Source organism: Mytilus galloprovincialis, chromosome 1 (genome assembly GCF_965363235.1).
Source record: "Mytilus galloprovincialis chromosome 1, xbMytGall1.hap1.1, whole genome shotgun sequence".
Taxonomy (NCBI): domain Eukaryota; kingdom Metazoa; phylum Mollusca; class Bivalvia; order Mytilida; family Mytilidae; genus Mytilus; species Mytilus galloprovincialis.
The window spans coordinates 125759514-125780221 of record NC_134838.1 but is presented as its reverse complement, the minus strand read 5'-3'; the positions used below and the strand labels follow the sequence as shown (position 1 = coordinate 125780221).

The 20708-nt window shown below is 32.6% G+C and overlaps 1 protein-coding gene across 1 annotated transcript in view; it reads right to left on the bottom strand.

Annotated features, from left to right (window-relative positions):
* Window positions 1-1011: 1011 nt before the first annotated feature.
* LOC143057794 (intraflagellar transport protein 172 homolog) overlaps window positions 1012-20708 on the bottom strand; it is a 36602-nt gene continuing 16905 nt past the window's right edge. The window contains exons 26-47 of the mRNA XM_076231204.1: window positions 20548-20668; window positions 20212-20356; window positions 19451-19638; window positions 18150-18285; window positions 15127-15243; window positions 12801-12943; window positions 12447-12605; window positions 11472-11652; window positions 9973-10082; window positions 9556-9691; window positions 8965-9063; window positions 8642-8751; window positions 7465-7528; window positions 6916-7002; window positions 6232-6348; window positions 5709-5819; window positions 5143-5358; window positions 4432-4491; window positions 4096-4194; window positions 3541-3694; window positions 1828-1919; window positions 1012-1247 (exon numbers count right to left, since the gene is read on the bottom strand). Of these exons, the coding sequence (XP_076087319.1) occupies window positions 1158-1247; window positions 1828-1919; window positions 3541-3694; window positions 4096-4194; window positions 4432-4491; window positions 5143-5358; window positions 5709-5819; window positions 6232-6348; window positions 6916-7002; window positions 7465-7528; window positions 8642-8751; window positions 8965-9063; window positions 9556-9691; window positions 9973-10082; window positions 11472-11652; window positions 12447-12605; window positions 12801-12943; window positions 15127-15243; window positions 18150-18285; window positions 19451-19638; window positions 20212-20356; window positions 20548-20668 (2735 nt within the window). The 3' untranslated portion in view covers window positions 1012-1157. The remainder of the gene's footprint in view (window positions 1248-1827; window positions 1920-3540; window positions 3695-4095; window positions 4195-4431; window positions 4492-5142; window positions 5359-5708; window positions 5820-6231; window positions 6349-6915; window positions 7003-7464; window positions 7529-8641; window positions 8752-8964; window positions 9064-9555; window positions 9692-9972; window positions 10083-11471; window positions 11653-12446; window positions 12606-12800; window positions 12944-15126; window positions 15244-18149; window positions 18286-19450; window positions 19639-20211; window positions 20357-20547; window positions 20669-20708) is intronic.

The following is a 20708-nucleotide window of genomic DNA, read 5'->3' as shown; positions in this document are numbered from 1 at the left end:
TTAGGCCAGTAATATTTGGGGCCCTTTATAGCTTGCTGTTTGGTGTGAGCCAAGGCTTTCTGTTGATGATCTATTTTGATCTATAATGGTTAATTATTATAAATTGTGACTTGGATGGAGAGTTGTCTCATTGGCACTCATATAACATCTCCTTCTATCTATCAACTCCAAAACATATAAAAGAACTAAAATTTAAAAAAAATACAGGACTAACAAAGGTCAGAGGCTCCTGAATTGGGAAAGGCGATAGTTTTCAAATACATGTCCCCCTACCAGGAAACATTAATTGGACTCTAAGGTTACCAGTTTTACCTCATATTCTGTAATGCTAAGCATCTAGCTAATAAGCAGCAAATATCAAAAGTCATTTGTTTGACACAGCTTGGGTTCTAACCCTTGAACTCAGGTACACAAGGTGAGCACAATGCATTGTAAGGCTGTTCACATCTTTTCTTTAAACGATTCCAGCAGTCAGCAATTGATATTCAAACAACCCTATTATTTTTCTGTTATAATGGCAAGTTTGAGTACAGAAAGAACATGTTATACTCATCAATGTTTTATAATGCTCAAGATTTTATACGTTAATCTAGCATAGATTTGTACATTTGAACACAACGCTACATTTCAACTTTCACATTTCTATGATACCTTAAACCAACACTTTCACCTGATGAGGAATGGATGGACAAACAAATGGGAAGACACAGACTATAAATTATGTTGACTTTGCTATTGAAGGCAGTGTGTGAATAATGCTTTTTCTTGAAAAATACACCCAAACAGAAGTAGGAATAATTACATAGGATGACAGGATCACAAAAAATACTGGACAGTAAAACTGATCACATCCACTGCGGACATCAGAATCCTCCTTTATTTTTTTAATTTAAACAAACTGACTGAGATTTGGCACAAAGTGTAGTAGGATTAAATGAGTTATGTGCACACAAAATGTATTCATAAAATACAAAAACAAGTAAAAATCTAATTAAAAAGTAAACAAGATCATTCACATAAATTTTGTTTAATAGCATAACCATATCACATGTATTTATCATAAAAATGTATTTATTTTTAGGACGGACAGTTCTTAACATATAACACTAATAACAAATAAATTAATCATCACAACCAGTTAATGTGTTTTGTATTGTCTATTGGAATGAATAACTAGGATTAGGTGTAGCACCACACCATGCTCCAACAAACTTCAATACGTCCTGTAGTTCTGTACTGTGGGAAACCTGTAAAATAAAATACATCATAACATTACATGATCAATATACAGTGGAACATCTTATTTTAAATACTGTGGATTCATTAATATTTTTATTGGATACCAATTTTCTTGGATTTCCTAGGAATAGGGAAATCATGAATTTAAATGTTTAACGAATTGCCAATTTGCTGTATGATTGTATGCAGACTTTTGAAAAACCATGAAATTAAATATCCATGAGAATGCATGTTTTCCTCAATACTTGAAAATTGGTACCCACAAAAATAAATGAATCCACAATAGTTGGTTTGTGATTCAGTTTTTGTTGGAGTAGTGTACATTTGTAGGTGTAACTTTTTAAAAAGAATATGATTTTTTTTACAAATGCAGATATATATAAACAAACACTCTTTTTTAATTTGGAGGAAAAAATTCATACAGTTTATTACATAAAATAAATTGATAATGCATTTTATTTTCAACTCTGTAACACATTCTGATATCACAACATAAACAGACCAAATAGTCTTTGTTAAAAAATTAGGTTAGGCAATCTGATAAATGTTCAACTTTAATTTTTATACACTATATATATATTTGTTTACCTTTGTTGCCATAAGGAATTTATTCCAGTCATCTTTGTTTGCTACATGTCCTGGTGTTTTGAAATCCATTTGGTTTCTTAGTACTGGATAACCTAGAAGTACAAAGTAAATATTTATAGATTTTTTTCACTAATTTTAAAGTATGCAAAAACAATATGCTGGAAATAAACTAGAGGCTCTAAAGAGCCTGTGTCGCTCACCTTGGTCTATGTGAATATTAAAGGAAGCAGATGGATTCAAGACAAAATTGTGTTTTGGTGATGGTGATGTGTTTGTACATCTTACTTTACTGAACATTCTTGCTGCTTAAAATTATCTCTATCTATAATGAACTTGGCCCATTAGTTTCAGTGGAAAATGTTAGTAAAAATTTACAAATTTTATGAAAATTGTTAAAAATTGACTATAAAGAACAATAACTCCTATTAAGGGGGTCAATTGACCATTTCGGTCATGTTGACTTATTTGTAAATCTTACTTTGCTGAACATTATTGTTGTTTACAGTTTATCTCTATCAATAATAATATTCAAGATAATGACCAAAAACAGCAAAATTTCCTTAAAACTAACAATTCAGGGTCAGCAACCCAACAACGGGTTGTGCGATTCATCTAAAAATTTCAGAGCAGATAAATGTTGACCTGATAAACAATTTTACCCCATGTCAGATTGCTCTAAATACTTTGGGTTTTGAGTTATAAGCCAAAAACTGCATTTTACCCAATGTTCTATTTTTAGCCATGGCGGCCATCTTGGATGGTTGGCCGGGTCACTGGACACATTTTTTAAACTAGATACCCCAATGATGATTGTGGCCAAGTTTGGTTTAATTTGGCCCAGTAGTTTCAGAGGAGAAGATTTTTGTAAAAGATTACTAAGATTTACGAAAAATGGTTAAAAATTGACTATAAAGGGCAATAACTCCTAAAGGGGTCAACTGACCATTTCAGTCATGTTGACTTATTTGTAAATCTTACTTTGCTGAACATTATTGCTGTTTATAGTTTATCTCTATCTATAATAATATTCAAGATAATAACCAAAAACAGCAAAATTTCCTTAAAATTACTAATTCAGGGGCAGCAACCCAACAACGGGTTATCCGATTCATCTGAAAATTTCAGGGCAGATAGATCTTCACCTGTTTAACAATTTAACCTCATGTCAGATTTGCTCTAAATGCTTTGGTTTTTGAGTTATAAGCCAAAAACTGCATTTTACCCCTATGTTCTATTTTTAGCCATGGCGGCCATCTTGGATGGTTGGCCGGGTCACTGGACATATTTTTTAAACTAGATACCCCAATGATGATTGTGGCCAAGTTTGGTTTAATTTGGCCCAGTAGTTTCAGAGGAGAAGATTTTTGTAAAAGTTAACGACGACGCCGGACGACGACGCCGGACGCCAAGTGATGAGAAAAGCTCACTTGGCCTTTTAGGCCAGGTGAGCTAAAAAGCAAAGAAAAGGAATCTCAGTTTAGATTAACTCTAGTAAAAATGTACATATACTGTGTACAATTTTATGACATGCTATCCAATTTTAGCTTATACATAGGCTCGGACAGATTTATTATAAATGTGTGCTTTGCATTAATAACCTGCCATAAAGCCTCTACTACTAGTAACTTATGCTACAATGTACAAAAGCAAAAATCTTCTGACTTTTGGCAGTAACATATTTGATATATCAGCTTTTAAGAGGTCCATACTAACCTGTTATGACACATGGTAAGGATCTAACGCCAGTATCTGGAGCTAAAAGGGATGCCTCGTAACAATTTCTTTCATCCCTAGGTAGAATCTGTTCAACTTTCTGATCCATGGAAACAGCCAGGACCCATTCTTTTACCTCCTCATGCTGCTGACTCTGAATACAGAAAATAATATAACATGGATTATCTTATACTTTTAAAAAAGATTCTAAATATGTGTTATCTAATCATTTTCAAGGGTCAACATACATCCTGCTCGAAAAACCCGGTACACGATGATATAAACATTATCTTATTCAGCTGATAGCTGTAGAATATATGAATAAATATTGTTTGTTTGTAGGTCTTATTTAGCCATGGTGTCATCACTATGTTTTCGACTGACGAGTTTGAATGTTCCTCTAGTATATTTCATTCATATATTGACATTATTTCTAATGGTAAAGATAATAGTAAAATCAAACAGATTTCATCTTTTTCAAAACACTATACACTACATCTTATCACAGAAAGGCTTAAAGTATCACTTGTACCATTGTCAAAAAAATAAATGTACCGTGAGATGAGCTTTCTCTGGCAGTGGAATTTCAAATGGTATATCTGTATCCTGGAAATCACTGTGGTCTAACATATCTAATGATCCTTCTTCTATAGCCTGTAATTCAAATATTGTATTAATTAAATAGAATTGAACTAAGTCCTCTTCAATTAAAAGTAGTTAAAACCTAATAGTTTTTATTGATATGAAATATTCTTCATTACACAAATGGGAATTTTTTTTTTAATCTCAACAACAAATTTATTATATTTTGTGGGTAAACAGATTGTTAAACTGTTTATTAAAAACAAGAGAATACTTTTGTACATAAAAATATAATTAAAAGGTGATTACCTCTGATATATCTAGATATCTGTTCAGGAACACAAATGCCATATTCTCCCAACCTAGTGCCTGAAAAAATACATAGATATTACATGATATAGCACAACAATGAAAATACAATTACTTAATTAAACTAGAACATTGAAGACTAGAGCAGTACACTATTGTAAACTCAAAATTAATTGTAGGCAAGGATTTTTGAAGAAAGAGCAAAAATGTGCCTCATTAGAGCGATTTCAGGAAAAGCTACATTTATGCATCAAATATCATTGTTAAGATCTTAATATTGCTACACTCTAAGAGTCGCATTATTCCCATTAAAAATACATTAAAATAAATTTTGAATTTACATATACCAGTATATCCTAAATCTATAAATACTCCTTACAGTTAAATTCTTTATTTGAAGTAGTACCAATTTCGATGTTTAATGGGACTTATGAATATTTATTCTGTTTAGATCAATTTGATTAATATTTGAAACAATACCTAAAGAGTCACAATCTCAGTTCATTTGTTAATTACAAAAAACATCTTGTTACAAATCTTCTCTAACATCTATGGAAAACAAATTGGAAGAACATATCTTCAATCTGGGTTTTTCCCCAACGACAAACAAAAATATTATTAAAAAAAGATCTTATTCTTTCAGAAGTCATAATATATTCCTGTTATTTCACCCAAAAGTTTATAAAAACATAAAACATTTGTAGGACTTACTCTAGCCATCATTCCTGCCTCAAAGAAAGCCTTGTCTGCTGGTATAACATCTGTATGTCTGAGTAGTGAGACAGATAACTTAGCAGCTATAGAGTCAAGAGATTTCTGGGCCATTGCTGCTGATCTGTTGGCGTAATAATGTGCTATGAGTAACATTGACTCAAACTCCTGATGAGGTGGTGAGTTAGCATCAGATGACTTTGACATGTTTTCACACTGAAATATATGTGTTATTAATAGACATGGGTTAAACAGCTGCCTCAGTTATAAACTACACTATATAAAAGCTTTTAAAAAATATCAAGGTTCACTTAAAGCTATCTAAGAATTCTATATTTATCATAAAGTAACATTTGTTAAATCAAGATATAGTATTACCTGATGAAAGTACCATATATTGGTACATTGGTATATTTAAAGATAAGAACATTATGCAAGTAACTATCTCTAAACAAACATATATTTTTTTCACTATATCTGATATTGGGAGGACTTTTCTATTTTGCATTGCAATCCATACTATTTGTTAGTAATAAAGGAATCTTCATAAGAAAATAAAAGCATACCAGATCAAACATCACATCTCTAAGATCTGCCCAAATTTTGTAAGCTTCTGGACGGTTTAAATCTCTGGAATTTATGATGTCACTAAATATCCTCTTGTATATGTTGAAATTCTGAAAATAAAGAAAACATAGCAGTTCTAAGAATAAAAATAACATTCTTTGTTTTAAAAAAGATTAAGTTTACACAAGTTAACGATTTGAAGTTTATGTCCAATAAACTGTTATATTTTTTTTTATATTTTACACACATTAAACATTGCAATATTGTTCTATTTCATAAATAACTTCTGCATTTCATTGATAAATTAACATGAATGTGACATTGCTGCATTGTTAAGTGTTGCTGTTGCCATATATTTTTTATTATTGTGTTTTGTCCCTGATCTAACAAAATTTTGTTAATAGTTATGACCATTAAAAAAATCTGAATACTATTTTAAATTCATTGACTAGTACAATACTATTTTGCTGTGTTTGGTTGAATGGAGATTGACATAAGGTTAACAATATCACATGACTATACCTGTTGGAATGGTGGAGCTCCATAACGTACATACACATCTAGAGCTTGTCTACTATCTCCGTTCTTTATCAGGTGAGTGGCATACAGAGCAGCATATTTGTGTAGAACTTTGGTATTCTACAATAAGTATACATCAGTATAAACATAAAGGCAAGTATTAAGGCATTTTGAAAACTTGTGTGTATAAAATTGCTGAGAAAAAACTTTTTTTAAGGATCTGAGCTATAATAGATATAAGATTGTTAGAACACTATGATTAAGCAACAAAACCATTGTCATGACTTCAGTCAAAACTTCAGTTGTAGTCAGCAAATTTATAAAACAGAATTTTTAATAAATCGACAATATTTTGGCAATATATGAATACAATTGATGATATCATGTTGATATTAAGGAATCTTTTATCCTAGGTTCAACAGAAATGTGTTTAACATTTTTTTAAGTTGTAATTATTTTTCGTTAAGTTTTATAAAATTTGTCACTGACAAAATCAGCAACCAAATTTCTGATTAAATAGTTTATTTGTTAGACTTTTCTTCACAGCCATTATCCCATTATCTATTCTTACGTTCTCTTAACAAGTCATCTACATTAATTCTAGCCTTGCTGGATTTTCCCCATGACATTGGATATTTCCTGAGTTATTTCCCCTCATATTTCCTGACATTTCTCCCCTGATATTACCTGTTTAGCAGCTGTCTCCAGACATTTCTCCCATTCCCCTTTCTCCACATACATATCTAATGCACCAACGACATCTACATTAGCAAGCTGTAAAAGAAACACATCAATATGTATATTGAAGAACTCTTAAAACTATACTATTGTTTTCAGTTTGACTTACAGCTGATTGTTTATTTTTAATCAGCCTTCATGCGAATGAATTTTACTTGAGGTTATAAATCATTTTGAATTTTGGATCCTCAATGCTCTTCAACTACATACTTTATTTTGACCTATTTAAATGTTATGTGAGCAACACTGATCAGTCTACGGTCTATAGTTGAAGAAACATATGTCTAGCATATAAATTTTTAATCCTGGTATCTTTGTAAAATTTATTTACTGCATTAAGTAATAACAAGATTGTTATTTTACTTGTCTCACATTGTAAATACAACATTACAAAGATAATTATCAACATTTCACCTTCTGGTACATTTCTATCATTTTCGCTATATCTTATCTTCATGACTAAGTGATGTAGATTTAACAAGATATTATTGAACTAACCACATCAGCCTTTCCTTGATCCTTCAATTGGTTCTTGTATCTCTCATCAACATACTGTTCTAATCTGTAATTAAACAATCTATCTTCAAATATATGTAGCTACTAAATTAAACATGGCCATTACATTCATGGATCTAATAGAATCGCAGTGTTGACGCATATGACATGCTTGAATCACAATTTAAACTTCTTACATTGGTGAAATATACAAATCAGACATGTCAAAGTAAAGTTTTTAAAAGATGCATAACAAAAGCTTATCATGGAATAGGATAAAGACGATGCAAAAGTCCATGTTTTACATCTCTAATCCAAAAAGGGTTTAGATTTCAGAACAAAGGTGTTAACAGTACAAGTAATAGGACACTGCTCAAGTGGAAAATTCAGATAATAAAAAGTAAGATTTTTTTGCCATATTTTGACAGATATAATCATAATCATTCATTAATTGACAGTCTGAAAAGAGTTCAAACATTTAATTTATTCCGATATCAGACTTATCTGTTCAAACTTTTTCACAATTTGCAAGAAAACAATTCTGTTCATTAAGATAGCTATCAATAAACATGTATCTTCGTTCTTATGTTGTACTGATGTACCACTGTCCCAGATTAGGGGGAGGGTTGGAATCCTGCTAACATGTTAAACCCCGCCACATTATGTATGTATGTGCCTGTCCCAAGTCAGGAGCCTGTAATTCAGTGGTGGACGTTTGTTTATGTGTTACATATTTGTTTTTCGTTCTTTTTTTTTATATAAATAAGGCCGTTGGTTTTCTTGTTTGAATTGTTTTACATTGTTTTACATTGTCATATCAGGGCCTCTTATAACTGACTATGCGGTATGGGCTTTGCTCATTGTTGAAGGCCGTAAGTTGACCTATATTTGTAAATGTCTGTGTCATTTTAGTCTCTTGTGGACAGTTGTCTCATTGGCAATCATACCAAATCTTCTTTTTTTATATCATAAGTACATTGTTTGTTTTTTTAACATCTCTTACGTTTTATTTTAACTTTTGTTAGCACATTAATAGCTATATTTAAATTTTTATAGGAAAATTATTTAACAAAGACCTTAAAAGCTGCCTTATGGCAATAAAGCTAATATTTGTAAATGTAAGGCACCTTTCACAAAAGTTTTTAAGAAAATTTTTCCGTTTCAGAAATGATATGCTTACCTTGGTTCTAATTCCTTTGCCACCTTCTTGGCCTTGTTCCATTCTTCTCCAACAATAAACATGTCTATAGCCTCTTTAATCAGGTCAACTGTAAGGTATAACTCTGCTGCCTAAAATCGGGGATAGAACAATGTTGAAAAATTTACTATAACACACACACAGATAGTTATATTTAGAAAGAACTTCTTGGAATCGTTGTTCTGATGTTTTTTTTAGATGCAAGATATTTCTGTTATAAGTATAGACAACAATCTATTAACACTCTAAATAAAGTATTGATCAAATCACTATAATGATAAAAGTCGAATGAATTGGGCTATTACCTGGCTAAACTTTCTATGTTCTCCCATTTTCGGAGCGACATTTTCTACAACAGCTTGTGCTCTTTCATTTCCAAGGAATTTTATAGATATCTCTGCAGCCTGAAAATAGATATAAAATACATTTAGAAATAAATATTATTTCAATTTCGTATTCTACTATAAAAGTAATGAATTTTGAAACAGAAGCAATCTAGTAAAAAAAAGCAGAGTATTCAAAATGATCATTTCTTGGTTAATTTAAATCCAGGTTAGGACACTTTAATGTAGAATAAATTGTCTTAGATCTTTTTGAAGCTTTAATGTATAAATTTTCAAAATCCAATCATCAAATAAAGGTTCCAGAACTTATTTCTATTATCATGCCCCCCCCCCTAGTTCAAGCTTTATTTTCGAAAGATTTTTTATTGATCAATTACTTTTCAATCAGGTTAGATGTTTTTTAGTTTTACAAAAGCTGACTGAATAGTAGTAACATCAATTAACTAATGCCTAATATTGAACATTGTTCTGCATAAATTGGAATATCAAATTAAAAAAAAATTTGGACACAAATCTTAAAATTCTATTGTATGATATTGCATGACAGTTTACCTTCATCCAACATTTTTCCATAACAGTTAAATCACTGGTGAGTTTAGGAGTGACCTTCATGTAACACTCCACTGCTCTGGCATATTCTCCAGATGATTCCCATTCTCTTGCCTGTTGTATCATTGCCTCTAATCCACTGGAGGAAAAAAAAATGTAAATAATTGTCTATTCATCTAAATTTGAATATTAAATGAAATAACACGAAGAATTGATCATAAGAAAATAGTAAAACGCAGGAAATTTTATATTTTTATGTTTTTGATGTTTCTGGTTAAAAGTTATCAAAATTTCTAAGTTGATTAGTGTTTCTTTTTAAATGGTATAAAATGGAATTAAAAGCAATAATGTTCATGCAGACCTGTCTCTCCTGCATAATAAATAAGAATTTCTAAACATTATTCAGATGAACTATTTTACCTAGTAGAGTTGGATGTCATCTCTCTGTCATATTCATCCTGTAGTTGTTGTAATTTGTGTGGAACATATTCTTTACACACTCGTAAAGCATCCTGCCACATACCAGATTCCTGCAATAATCATAACATTCATATTGATTCATCACAAACTTAGAAAATCACACATTCATTATCACAAGTTAGATCTTTCCCACATTCTTATAGTTTCATGGTGGATTTTTCAAACATTTTTTCATATTATCTACAGTTAACTCTCGTTGTCTCAAACTCAGTCGACTTGAAATTTCGGAAAAGTCGAAATTTTCATGTGGTCCCGAACTTTGTTCCATATAAATGTATGTAATTCGACTCCTGATGAGTCAAAATTGGATGAGTCAAAATTTCGGTTGAGTCGAACTAAATTTACGATCCCAAAGTTAACAAAAGCATTCAAAATTCATTATTTATCTCAAACTCATACACATATGTCAAAACATGACCTCTGGGATTTAAATGGATTGACGAGTTAATCTGACAATACACGTGTAATTAAATTTCCAGTCACTGACCACTGTATTGATTTAATGACATGCTATTTAAACAAGTGTTTACCTAAGAATATTTTTCATAGAATTTTTATAAATGATTAGTGATACGTTGTTAATGTTCATGAAAAAGTATTTAAAATGTTTACAGAACAATTAATTGTGATTTACGCTAATGAGCTTGGGTGTGTATAAAGTAAGGATTATGACTTCCGTTGATGATCACCTAAAAATTACTCAATCAGCGTATTTAATCTTGTTGTATTTTCTTTTGAAAAGAAAGAGTGAGATAAAACAAAATGAAGAGAAATCTAAATTTTCTAAAATCTCTTGTATCCGAGAATAAACAATTTTGTCAACTATAAACGACCTGAATAACGAAACTATCAATTGGAAACTACTCTCCTGGATAAAAGCCATATGGAAAAAATGTAACTGAAACAATTGAATAAGTAAAAATAATGTTATTGTAATAATGAAAGACCATAACATATAAATACATCGATCTGATACCAGAATATCGATCCCCTACCCATATTCACCCGGATTTATTTTAGCTTTACCAAGCTAAGCAAGAGTTGTGTCCCTTGTTCTGTCAAACTTCCGGTTTTCGTTTGAGTCGAACTATGTGTATCTCGAAATATTTCTCTGGTCAAGCTGACTTCGAGATAATGAGAGTCAACTGTATTTTCAAATTTGAACCCCATTGTTTGATAAACAAATCTCTATCCAGATGTGTCTATAGCTAACTGGTGTGATCCAAATGTCATATATATTTTGATGAAAGATTAGTCAATGTTAAGATCTTTTTTGTTCTGTAGTTTACTTTTTATAGCTAATTACCCTATGTGTTTCATTGTAATATGTTGTATGATAAACCAATCAACCTATTGTTATAGACATTTCCCTCTCCAATGGACTATTGTATTAATATTCAAGATACTGTTTAAGACTCAACTCTTATCTCTTCACTTACTCTGTAATATTTGACAGCAAGTTCAGGCCTCTGTGCTCTCAGTAAATATGACTCAGCCTTGGCGTACTCCTTCTCTTCAAAAGCAAACCTTGCCTGACCGACCAATACATCAGACACTGAGTCAGCATCATGACTCTCTGCTACCCTCTGAGCTGAATCCCAGTCTTGGTTGTGAACATACCTATTTAATATAGAAAATATTGTGAAATGTACAGGTATAATTGGATCTCTATTTTTTTAAATTTTATAAACAAAGAGTGTGGTACCATATAGAATACATTTAAATTGAAAAAGGAGGTAAAATCTTTTAAAACACCTCCATAGTGGAAGATGAATAACCGTACTGGACTGCAAATTTTGTGATGTTTCAAAGATCTGGGTTGAAAACTATACATTTGGGAATTGATAACACACAAATAGGTACAAACTTTATATTCTACCCAACCCATATATGTCTAGAAAACCTGGATTGCAATATTTGTGAGTTATCAATTTGGAATGTTTACAGTGTAATTGCAAATATATGAAGGGGAAGAAAATTTAAAAAAAAAACTTGTACCTTCTTTCATAAATTTTGCAAAAGTTTGGGAAAATAAAGAAAAAGAAAAACCAAACTGAAACAATTCCATAATAGCTGGTGCATAACTTCAACATATGTGCAATCAATTTTCCTTTTGTGAAGTTTCAAGGTCTTGGTTGAAAACTGTAGGAGTTAGTTACACAAATTTAGTACCTACTTTTCTATGCCTGCCCCACATCATCTTACTACACACTACACTGCAGATTCTTCTGCTAATTACACTATTCCTAGGTTTAGATCAGTGGAAAACTTCTTCCTAATTTGTAATCGGATAAACAAAATATGGTGCTATCCATGCAATAACAAGTGATGATGGGCCAACATACTTATGGATAGATAAAAATATTATGTTCTAAGACATTTTGAGCCTGGAGTTAATATGTTTTCTAACTTACATGAGAACAGCTTCTTTTGGTTTAGCTGCCTTGATAAACTCATCTTCAGCTTCCTGGAATTTTCCTTCATCTTCAAGATACATGGCATATTTCAGGTGGATATCAGGCAACTTGTTCTTCATTGCTAGGCGAGCAAGTTCAAAGGCAAATTCAAATGCACTGAAAATACAACAGAAAACAAGTTAATTTTACCTTTGTTGCTAGTCAAGCCACATAATAAAAAACAAAAGTTCATAGTCTAGGAATAACAACGAGGTAAAATAGATAATCTGGTTATTGCCAGCAAGTCAGCTTAAGACAATTTTTTTATTCAAATTTCAAGGCATAAATATCATTTTAATTTATATGACCTACCAATTTTCACTAGCATAATCAATAGCAGCTTCAACCAATCCAAACTTATTGAGAAGTTTAACAGCAGAATCTCCTCCCAGACTCTTTGCCCATAGATAAGCCACCTGTTTGGCTGCTGTTGCTCCACCAGCACTCTTAGCAACCTACAACAAATAATAAGATAAGATTACTACAATCCTCTGTTGGTCCATTGATGGGACATCTGTCAGTTGTTGCTTCTCAAGTGTCCTTTCAAACCCCTAACAAATAAACAAAACACTTGGAAACAAAGATGTCCCTACCTTACCCATACTGTAGGTTTTTATCAGCAAAATTTAATTGCTTAATCCAATAAGTAGTCACTGATTTAGCAGTTTTGCAAGTTGTATCAATTATATTAAACTACTCTAGAGTTTATGTTGTGAAACGTTTAGGATATATAGAATAATTATCCCTGTGAGTTAAGCTTCTCTTTGCAACAAACAATGATTATCTATCATTGTATACATCACTTACAACTGACCTTATGAGCTTCATCCTACATATCCTGTGATCTACACACTTGACTCACTACAACTCACTCTATGAGCTTCCTCCCATATATTCTAAGATCTATACACACTGACTCATTGAGATTCATCTCACATATCCTGTGATCTATACACACTGAATTCCTACCAACTCACAGTATGAACTTCATCCCACATTTCCTCTAGTCAATACACACTGACTCACTTCCAACTCACCATATGAGCTTCATCCCATATTTCTTGTGACCTGTACACACTGACTCACTAAGAACTCACCCTATGAAATTCATCCCACATATCCTGTGATCTGTATACACTGACTCCCTAACAACTCACCCTATAATATTCATCACACATATTCCTGTGATCTAATTGCACTGACTCCCTTACAACTTACCCTATGAGATTCATCCCACACATCCTGTGATCTGTACACACGGACTCACTAACAACTCATCCTATGAGATTCATCCCACATATCCTGTGATCTGTACACACCGACTCCCTTACAAATCACCATATGAGATTCATCCCACATATCCTGTGATCTGTACACACTGACTCACTAACAAATCACACTATGAGATTCATCCCACATATCCTGTGATCTGTACACACCAACTCCCTTACAAATTACCATATGAGATTCATCCCACATATCATGTGATCTGTACACACTGACTCACTAAAAAGACACACTATGAAATTCATCCCACATATCCTGTTATCTGTACACACTGACTCACTAACAAATTACCCTATGAGATTCATCCCACATATCCTGTGACCTGTACATACTGACTCTCTAACAACTCACCCTATGAGATTCATCCTACATATCCTGTGATCTGAACACACTGACTCACTAACAACTCACTCTATGAGCTTCCTCCCATATATTCTAAGATCTATACACACTGACTCATTGAGATTCATCTCACATATCCTGTGATCTATACACACTGAATTACTACCAACTCACCATATGAACTTTATCCCACATTTCCTCTAGTCAATACACACTGACTCACTTCCAACTCACCATATGAGCTTCATCCCATACTTCCTGTGATCTGTACACACTGACTCACTAACAATCCACCCTATGAGATTCATCACACATATCCTGGGATCTATATGCACTGACTCCCTTACAATTTACCCTATGAGATTCATCTAACATATCCTGTGATCTGTACACACAGACTCTCTAACAACTCACCCTATGAGATTCATCCCACATATCCTGTGATCTGAACACAGACTCCCTTATAAATCACCACATGAGATTCATCCCACATATCCTGTGACCTGTACATATTGACTCCCTAACAACTCACCCTGTGAGATTTATCCCACATATCCTGTTATCTATACAGCCCGACTCTCTAACAAATCACCCTATGAATTTCACCCCACATATCCTGTGACCTGTACACACTGACTCCCTAATAACTCCCCCTATGAGATTCATCCCACATATCCTTACACCTGTACATATTGACTCCCTAACAACTCACCCTGTGAGATTCATCCCACATATCCTGTGACCTGTACACACTGACTCACTAACAAATCACCCTATGAGATTCATCCCACATATCCTGTGACCTGTACATACTGACTCCCTAACAACTCGCCCTATGAGATTCATCCCACATATCCTGTGATCTGAACAAACTGACTCACTAACAACTCACCCTATGAGATTCAGCCCACAATCCTGTGATCTGTACACACTGATTCCCTAACAAATCACCCTATGAGATTCATCCCACATATCCTGTGATCTGTACACAGACTCCCTAACAACTCACCCTATGAGATTCATCCCACATATCCTGTGATCGATACATATTGACTGCTGCCTTCCAGTCTCCCCCTTCTACAAAGTGATGTTCTGCTTGTCTGAGATTTCCTTCACTTTGTAGTTCCTACAAGTTAAAACAATTAAAATTTTCAAACTGTTTTTAACATATCAAGTAATTAGTTGGTCAGTTTATAAAAATTACCAATTAATAAACATACAAAATGTTTCATGCATTCTGTGAAGGCAGATGATTTATCTTACATTTCAGCAAAAATTATTTTCCCACAAGATTTAAGTTTTTAAGAATGGAAATGATTTTTTTTATGGATTGATTTATTGAAGAAATCTGGAGGACCTCCATTAAAGATACCAAATAACTCACTACAGCTAGATGTAGATGTGTATCCTGTAGATGGTCAGGGTGGTGGCCACAGACCACAATTAATTCCTCTATCAGTTCTTTATAACGTATTGTATCATTAAAAACCAGGTGCTCCGCAGGGCACAGCTTTATACGACCGCAGAGGTCGAACCCTGAACACTTGGGGCAAGTATGGACAAAACATTCAAGCGTGATACAGCTCTGAATTTGGATTGTGATCAAATTTTTGACATTACATGTTTTTTTTTACACAAAACAAATGTCAAGATTTTACAAATCAATTAAAGATTTCTTCTTCAAACTTTTTAAATCTAAAATTAAATAGTTGACACAGCATAGGTTTCTGACACAGAATGAATGTGGTCTAATGAACTTAAAATATTTTTTTTGCCTTTGAGCAATTCACTATGCTGTTGAATATTAATCCTCTCAAAAAAATGTTTGAAGAAATTTTCTTTTTATTTATGAAATCTGAAATGAGAAAAATTTAAACCCCCCCCCCCCTTTTTTTTCACATCCCCGTTTCCCTTTTTCCAAAACTGATATCAATTCAAATTTCTAATGGAGTTTGCAACAATAACTACTCTTTTAAATACATCATAAAATATTAAAATGTAAAATAAAGTGCTTGTTATCACTGAATGGTAAAGATTGGTTGGTAGTAAAAGTGAATATACATTGTTTATTGTATAAAACAATAAAAAAAACTTCATCAGCAACATTTTATATTGGCAAATTTCCAATGAAGTTATTTACATAAAGTTATTGGCAAATAAAAATAGAAAATGACATCATAGTCATGTCTGGCAAATGTCCAACATACATTATCTAAAAACATTTTAGATAAGATAAGGAAAAAAAGCTTCATCAGCAACATTTTATATTGGCAAATTTCCAATGAAGTTATTTACATAAAGTTATTGGCAAATAAAAATAGAAAATGACATCATAGTCATGTCTGGCAAATTTCCAACATATATTATCAACTTCTATTCTATACAAAGAAAGATAACTCCAATTGAAAATTAATTGATATTGCACAATATTGTGCAATTAGATATTTCTTGCTATTGTGCAATACTGTGCAATTGAAAATTTCTTGCTATTGCACAATACTTGATATGGAATCCTGATTTGGACCAACTTGAAAACTGGGCCCATAATCAAAAATCAAAGTACATATTTAGATAAAGCATATCAAATAAGCCCAAGAATTTAATTTTTGTTAAAATCAAACTTAGTTTAATTTTGGACCCTTTGGACCTTAATGTAGACCATTTGAAAACTGGACCAAAAATTAAGAATCTACATACACAGTTAGATTTGGCATATCAAAGAACCCATTTATTCAATTTTTGATGAACAAAGTTTAATTTTGGACCCCCATTTGGACCAACTTGAAAACAAGGCCAATAATTAAAAATCTAAGTACATTTCTAAATTCAGCATATCAAACAACCCCCAGGATTCAATTTTTTTAAAAATCAAACTAAGTTTAATTTTGGACCCTTTGGACCTTAATGTAGACCAATTTGAAAACGGGACCAAAAATTAAGAATCTTCATACACAGTTAGATTCGGCATACCAAAGAACCCCAATTATTCAATTTTTGATGAAATCAAACAAAGTTTAATTTGGACCCTTTGGGCCCTTTATTCCTAAACTGTTGGGACCAAAACTCCCAAAATCAATACCAACCTTCCTTTTATGGTCATAAACCTTGTGTTTAAATTTCATAGATTTCTATTTACTTAAACTAAAGTTATTGTGCGAAAACCAAGAATAATGCTTATTTGGGCCCTTTTTTTGCCCCTAATTCCTAAACTGTTGGAACCAAAACTCCCAAAATCAATCCCAACCTTTCTTTTGTGGTCATAAACCTTGTGTCAAAATTTCATAGATTTCTATTAACTTAAACTAAAGTTATAGTGCGAAAACCAAGAAAATGCTTATTTGGGCCCTTTTTGGCCCCTTATTCCTAAAATGTTGGGACCAAAACTCCCAAAATCAATCCCAACCTTCCTTTTGTGGTCATAAACCTTATGTTAAAATTTCATAGATTTCTATTCACTTTTACTAAAGTTAGAGTGCGAAAACTAAAAGTATTCGGACGACGACGACGACGACGACGACGACGCCGACGCCAACGTGATAGCAATATACGACGAAAAATTTTTCAAATTTTGCGGTCGTATAAAAATTGCACAATGCACTTTTGTCAAATTTTATGTGTGTGTAATGTTTAGTACTAGTCCTAATATATATATCCAAAATTCAGAAATATTGAAGCAATCACTTTTACAAATTTAGCCAATACACATCCATACCCCTATTGACAAGTCAAGAGATGTTTCGAAAACTGTAAATATCACCTTTTTGCACTTGGCCTAATCACTCATTCCATATCAAAATCAGTTTAAATATAACATCCAAAAATTCATTTCACCTCTCTTCTTTCATTTCCACCCAAAAACATCTAAGAAATGAGTGAGAAAGGGAAAGAAAATAAAAAATAAGGAAAAATACACTCTGATTAAAAGGAACTATATATGTGGACAACGAAAAGCAGGGTCATTAAATGTGGTCTTGGGCCTGGTAGGTTTTCACCACACGGATCATGTCAGAATACAGATATTATATAACTCACTACAGCTAGATGTAAATGTGTATCCTGTAGAAGGTCAGGGTGGTATGTTTTCACTAGACGGATCATGTCAGAATACATCTTATGTTTCTTGTACATAGTAATGGCCATATCTGGTTCCTGGACAGACACATACAATCTAAAACAGAAAGTAAATGAATCCTTGAATAAATATCCTTCACTGGTCAAGTGTGTTTTATATATATATGCAAAATCAGCAATTTCAAGTCTATGGATTGACTCTACAATGCTTTCAATGCAACATTAACCCCTTTGCCCCCAATCCCGCCTGAATGCATGATGGCGACAACCATTCTTTGATGGCCCATTTGAACCTCCATACTTTTTTAAACTGCCCCAGCTAAACTGTCATGATAGCAGGGACTTCAGCCAAGCAGTTTATGCTCTATCAACTCTTCTCAGATGTATTATGAATTATCTGTATATTTATGTATCACATTGCTTGGTGTATTTTCAGATGAGAAAAAAATAAATTACAAAAAAAACTCTTCTCAGATGTCTGTTTATGAAAATATGGCACTTTCAAAGCCTTTTAAGAGTTCAAAATCGGAAAAAACGTGAAAAGTAGCCAAAATCAGGTAGGGGTGGGCATCTTTTGATGGCCACTACGTAACTGGTAGTGACTGTAGGTATAAACTATTATCATAAATGCATGCATAGGTGGTACAGGAATACAAAGAGGTATAATATTGCCAATAGGAATCTAGTCTATAAAAAAAATCCGTAAAAATGGACATTTAGGTAGACCTGACTTGACAATAATAATTCCCCAGCATGACACTGAAGTCCCATATACTCCTAGATAGCATGAATGAATTGCTGTAACTATAGGGTAATACTTGAATGACAAAGACATACAGTCTGGTCAATGTTCACCTCTCAATGTTGTTTTAAAATAGGAAAATAGACTGAAAGTGACAATTTTTCAGTGGGAGTGGGGTCAAACACACGAGAAAATATACATAATTTGCATATGATTGCAAATTTCTAAAAATGCCTGATTTTCCAAAAATCTCTTGGGGTCCAATGAGTTAAATTATAAATGTGAAAGTCAGTATAAATTAATATTTTTAAGCCATAAAAATTATTTTCAATTATTTTCAATTGAACAGAAACTTCTAGGTTTTTTTTTTATCAGTTTTTCCAAGAAGATAGTTGGTTCTCTCCAGGCACTCTGGGATTCAACACCAATAAAAACTTCACCCCACAAAATAGTGAAGAAAATGGCATTAAACACCAAGCAATCAATCTACAGTTTTTATCACGTTTAATGGGGAACCTACTTTTCAGCATCTTTGAATTTCATGTCATCCTCAAGTTGTCTAGCCTGAGAGATATACAGTGTTGATACATCATCAGATTTCATGTAAGTAGCAGCTAACTTGTGTGCCATATCCCACTTGCCAGCATTGTTATACATGTCTACTGCCTCTCGTGTACTGCCTGCTTGCACATATAACTTCTCTGCCATCTGAATAAAACAAAAACAAAAATTGAAATTGAAATTATATAAGCAACGTAGGTTGGCCTTCATCTCAGACATGTCTTAGCATTTCTTTTTATATTACTGGTCCCGTGCTCCATGAGAAGAGAAGAGAGGGGAGGTTTCAACCTCCTGCAAGGTCAAAGACTTTAAAATTGATATTTGCTGCTAGACATTCAGCATAAAGAAGCATGAGTTAGACTAGTCCACCTTGAAGTCAAAATAATGTATCCATCTAAATTGACTTTTATTCCTTAAGACTGTGTGTTACCTTGCAAAAAAGCAAATTAACTATCTGGCTCAGTGTGTTGGTCTTGTACAAAGAAAGGCTCATATTCATAGAGCATAAACATGTTCTTATCCTGAATATTTTTTTAATTTGCCAAAGCGTGTAAAACAGCCATTCATCGTCATTATCTTAGTGTTTCTTTCAAATTTTGGCCAATTTATAATTTATATTTCTATAATAAAACTGTGGTTCTATTCTTATATAAACATATGATTTTTTTCTCTTGTATAATTTTTCAAATAATTATAATTATTTGTTTTTAATCTAAGTACCTCATAATCTCCAATAGAAGCATAGTGGTCAGCAATTTTCTTGTAATATTTGGATGACATGGCTGAATCTTGTAGCTCCAGGATTTGTACAGCCTTTGACCATTGTCTAGAATCAATAGCAGCATCCACAGCTTTCATGTTAGCTCTGGAAAACAAAAAATGATGATTCAAAATTCTTCTTAAAACACTGTATTTTTCCATTTAAAATATAAGATCATTGTGCATGATGTATTGCCAATCCAAAGGTTAAAATCAATAGCTTAAATAAATAAGATTTTTTTTGTATCAAAATTCAGTCAAAAATGTTTATGTGTCTATGAAAATATGTATACTAACCCAGCCTCTATGTAGTGGTTGATAGCAGAATCTAACTGTTTCTGTGAAACCAAATAATTTCCCCATTCCTCTTCAAGTTTAACAACTTCTCCAGGGAAAGCTTCTCTGGCAAGTTTGACAGCTGGAATACAAAACAATGCACCTTTGTTACAAGTAAACCA